Source organism: Cariama cristata, unplaced genomic scaffold (assembly GCF_000690535.1).
Source record: "Cariama cristata isolate BGI_N322 unplaced genomic scaffold, ASM69053v1 scaffold4721, whole genome shotgun sequence".
Lineage (NCBI taxonomy): Eukaryota > Metazoa > Chordata > Aves > Cariamiformes > Cariamidae > Cariama > Cariama cristata.
In genome coordinates, this window is record NW_009597447.1 from 104,545 (window position 1) to 108,653 (window position 4,109).

At 35.7% G+C, this 4,109-nt stretch overlaps 1 protein-coding gene across 1 annotated transcript in view; it reads left to right on the top strand.

The window, feature by feature from the left end:
* Nucleotides 1-3,475, top strand: part of LOC104168318 — a gene marked incomplete at its 3' end in the record, with an annotated part of 44,099 nt that extends 40,624 nt beyond the window's left edge. Inside the window, 1 exon segment of the mRNA XM_009708883.1 lies at nucleotides 3,383-3,475. Coding sequence (XP_009707185.1) covers nucleotides 3,383-3,475 — 93 coding nt within the window.
* Nucleotides 3,476-4,109: the final 634 nt, after the last annotated feature.

The following is a 4,109-nucleotide window of genomic DNA, read 5'->3' on the forward strand; positions in this document are numbered from 1 at the left end:
TTTTATCTGACTTAGATGATGGCCATTTAAAAGTAAAGAATGTGAATGTCAGCATATATACATAGCTATCTTTCTATCTCTATAGGCTCATACTGGTGATGGGTAGCATAAAAATGACATACAACTTGCTGTCATGTATAGCTGGGTAGTGAATAGACTGGTTTTGTGTATGTGCACGTAGGTGAGAGGGATGTATCTGCAAAGCCTGAGGGAAGTTTTAGTCCCTATCGTTTTGCAGTAGTAATGGAAGTGAATTTGAAATACATATTTCATAATACTGGATTCAGTTGTATATTTAATTGAATATTCTGCAATTTGGCTCTGTGTAGAGTTAATATTTTTATGTAAAGCATTGCTCTTGCTGGTTAAATGGATGAACTGTGAGGTGACAGATAAGAACGTCCAACAGAAATTCCAATTTATGTTTTTTTAAATATAAAAAGGCTCTTTGCTTAAAATTTTATGAGAGCCTAAAACTGTAACTTGGATTATGTGAGTGCTGCTTTCATCTTTGATGCCATCTTTAAATGACAATGAGGTTACTGAGAGTGGCAGAAATTGTCTTCACTCTATTGAGGCTCAGTAAAACCTACATTTTAAAAAAAAAAAAAAAAAAGGCAAGACAGTAAGAAAGTATTTCCTGCAAATTTCCTGCAGATTGCAGGAACTTTTCATTGGACGTTTAATGATCTTTATTATTTAACTCTTCCCCAACCTGCTGTGAGTTAGGTTCGGCTGCAGACACAATAGATCTGCTGGAGAAGCCAGCACCATAGAACATTATTAACTTTTGAAGAAATAAAAAAGCAGGACTATGTTGAATAACTTTCCATTTTGTTCTTTGAATTACTGGTTGGACAGCCAAAATTATGCAAATGCATGACTACATGTCAGGTGTCTGAATGTTATGAATTATGATTAAGTAATTAAATATTAGTAGGGGTTTTTTATTATCATTGGTCTTTAAGTTCTTATTCACCTACTAGTTTTAGTAATGAGGTCTTGAGCACCAGGATCATTAGTTACATTCTCATGGCTTTGCGTTCTAGTAGGATCTAAATTGCTCATATTTAAAAACACTTAGTAAATCAGTTCTTTAAATACTTTGTTAAATATTTGAATGGGCAGAATTTTTCTAATGCACAATCAGTTATGTATGTTAGAAATGTACAGAGGAAAAGTATGTTAGAATTTGTAAATTTGTTGATAAAAGTGAGCTGGTAGCATCTCTTAGTGCATTTCTCAGGCAATATTTCATTAATTTTAGGCATTGAATGTCTAAGATAAATTTGTCAGCATGGGGAAATTTACATATTCCAGTCAAGGAGTAAATCTTTTAGAATATTGTATAACTTTATTCAGAATCTGTGCTAATGTGTCAGTGAATCAAAGAAGAGCTTTGCTTTTTCTTATTTGATTTGCTGTATAAAATACCTCACTTTTTGAAAGATTACTGTGTTTTGTATGATGAGCTGTGAATTTTTTATAGAAACTAACCAAGAAACTAACATGTTTTTCATAGTCTGTACTGATCCTGCTTAGTCTTCTCTTACCCCTAACTTATACTTAAAAATAGAGCGGGTAGGAACATTACTGTATTCGGTTACTTACCTACTAATTTTACCAAGAAGAAAGAAGGAACTGGTTGAAGAAATACTTGATGGCTGGAAAATATTTCAGCATTTTGAATGATTTAATTAAACTACTAGAATACCTCAGAAGCAGTACAGACAAAACAATTCCTAGAACGTGCTACTTCAAAACCATTCTGCAAGCTTGATCCAAACTTCATTTCAGAATGCAAACATTTTAGAAACTCCTAATGCGTGATGAACGTACCCATATGTCTTTATTGGGGTGGATTGCCAATGAAGCTAGCACCTTCAGTATTGATTAAGATGTGGAAAGGGTGTTGATAGTTTCCAGGGAAGTCTTAAATCAATTTGTGTAGAGGCTGATTGATTGTCTGCAAAAGCACAGCATTGCTGGAGGTTAAAGTCTGCTCAAAGCAGCTATTACGCATTCCACCCACTAAAACAGTGCCCAGTTTAATCAAATTCAAAATTGTTCCATTCTGTAAGTCTTCCAGGTTTTCACACATGGACTTGATTAGACATGTTACTTGTATTCAGAAGGCGTGGTAGAAAATAAAGGCAGAAACTAGGGATGGAGTTCAAGTCCTGCTCTTCTGAAGGCCTCGTGTATCCTTGTGGGCATGCCACGTTGCTGGTCTGCAAATTGAGTAAACAGGACTCTACTTTTACGTAGATCGCTGAGAGCATTAATACCTTGTTAAAGATTGGCATACCATAATTATGGGGTCAGTATATATGCATATTAGACACGTTCATTAAGTCAAACAACCAGTATTGTTTGCAAAGACAAAAGTTGAATAAAAAAGTTCTGTTTTCTTTCAACATTCTCATGCAGTCAGGTGCCCACCAAGCATCTGTGTTTGAATCCTAGCACACTGGGCCTGTATGCTTATGAGCTTCACTTCGTGTCAATAGTGTCTTACTTTAAATTTTTACTTGATCTCTCTGGCATCCTTCCTGCTCAGAAATCCCTTGCTGTCATCATGAATACTTGCAATTTGACCACGCTGTGTATTTCATCCCCTGTCTCTTAGGCAAGCGCTGATAGTCCAGAATTCAGTAGTATTTGCACAGTATTCCTTGAGTTTATCATTCCCCTCTTCAAAGATACACAACCATTGAAGCAAGCATGAACCCAATATTTTTTTCCAAAACTAACCTTTTCCTGTTTTAGATAGGACAAAAGAAATATGCAGTTCTAAACTAAATAATAGTGCCTAGCTTTGTTTCTCCCCCTTCATTTTCTCGCCGTGCCCTGAGAGGACCAGAGTCTGTGGTCCTTCCTTTCCCTCCCCTGCTGCCCTGCAGCATCGTTTGATCTCCGCTCACTCTAGTAGCCAGCCCTCTGCATATTTTCTGGCTGAGTGGCTGTGCCAGATAGCCAGCAAGAGACAGTCTTTTAATAGTCTCTGTTCACTTTTATTACTTCGTCTCTGGTGCAGCCTCATCAAGTAAACAACATCCCCCACTATGCACTGTTCAGTCCTTAAGCCTGTCTTGCCATGGGCAGCAGCCCGGAATTTTATTCAAGGACTTGCACATAAATAAGGGATCACCCGAGGGTAGTGGCCACCTAATGGTACCCTTGTAACACTGTGTCTTGAAGTTACAATCCAGCATGTATTTCAGAGGACAGCATGGAAGGCAGATAAATCCCACATTCAAAATGCAGTTGCAGTTTTGCAGATACACAGAAAAAGAATTAGTATGTTCTTTTTGTGGGATCATCCCATTCTTTAATTTGAAATTGCCACTCTAATTTCATCTTTTTGTATCTTTGTGTGTAGAGAATTAGGAAATCAAGCAGTCCTTGCAAATGGTCATGACAACCTTATAGAGATGGATGTGTTTTCTCCAACATATCACGATAGCAGTTATGGGTATGTGACTCTAAGTGTTTGCATGATGCTAACTGTTGACACAGAAGACAAAATGTGATTTAAAAAAAAAATTTGGTTGCAATAGTCAAAAACATCTGGGACAGACTTCCTCATCTTTATACATGATTTCTTAAAAATTATACTTTAGATAATTTGTTATACTGACTCATGGTAAATACAAAATGGTAACCTTTGACTGCCAAATCTTGTTTGCTTTCACTTCAGAAAATAAGAGTGCAATTGAGGTTGTATGAATTCTCTGTGGCCTGATTCTGCGAGCTGTGGCAAACTATTTACATCATTATGTATTTGCCAGATCTGATCCTTAGTTTGTAATATGTTTACTACTTAGCAAATGTTTGTTTTAGAAATATTATGACATACTAATATAGCATAAGGAATGACCAATCAAAGAAGTTAAGAATAATTATATATCTAATATGTAATATTTTTACCAGCTAGTTTGAAATCGGAACTGCTGATAAATATGTAACTAGAAATAAAGAATTCCATATAAATGAATATTTCAATTTGTTTAAATAAAATTTATATTATAGAACTGTTCCATATCTACTTAACTTTGTCATTAATATCTGTCTTATATTTGAACTGGTTTGGCATTCTAATGCCAAAT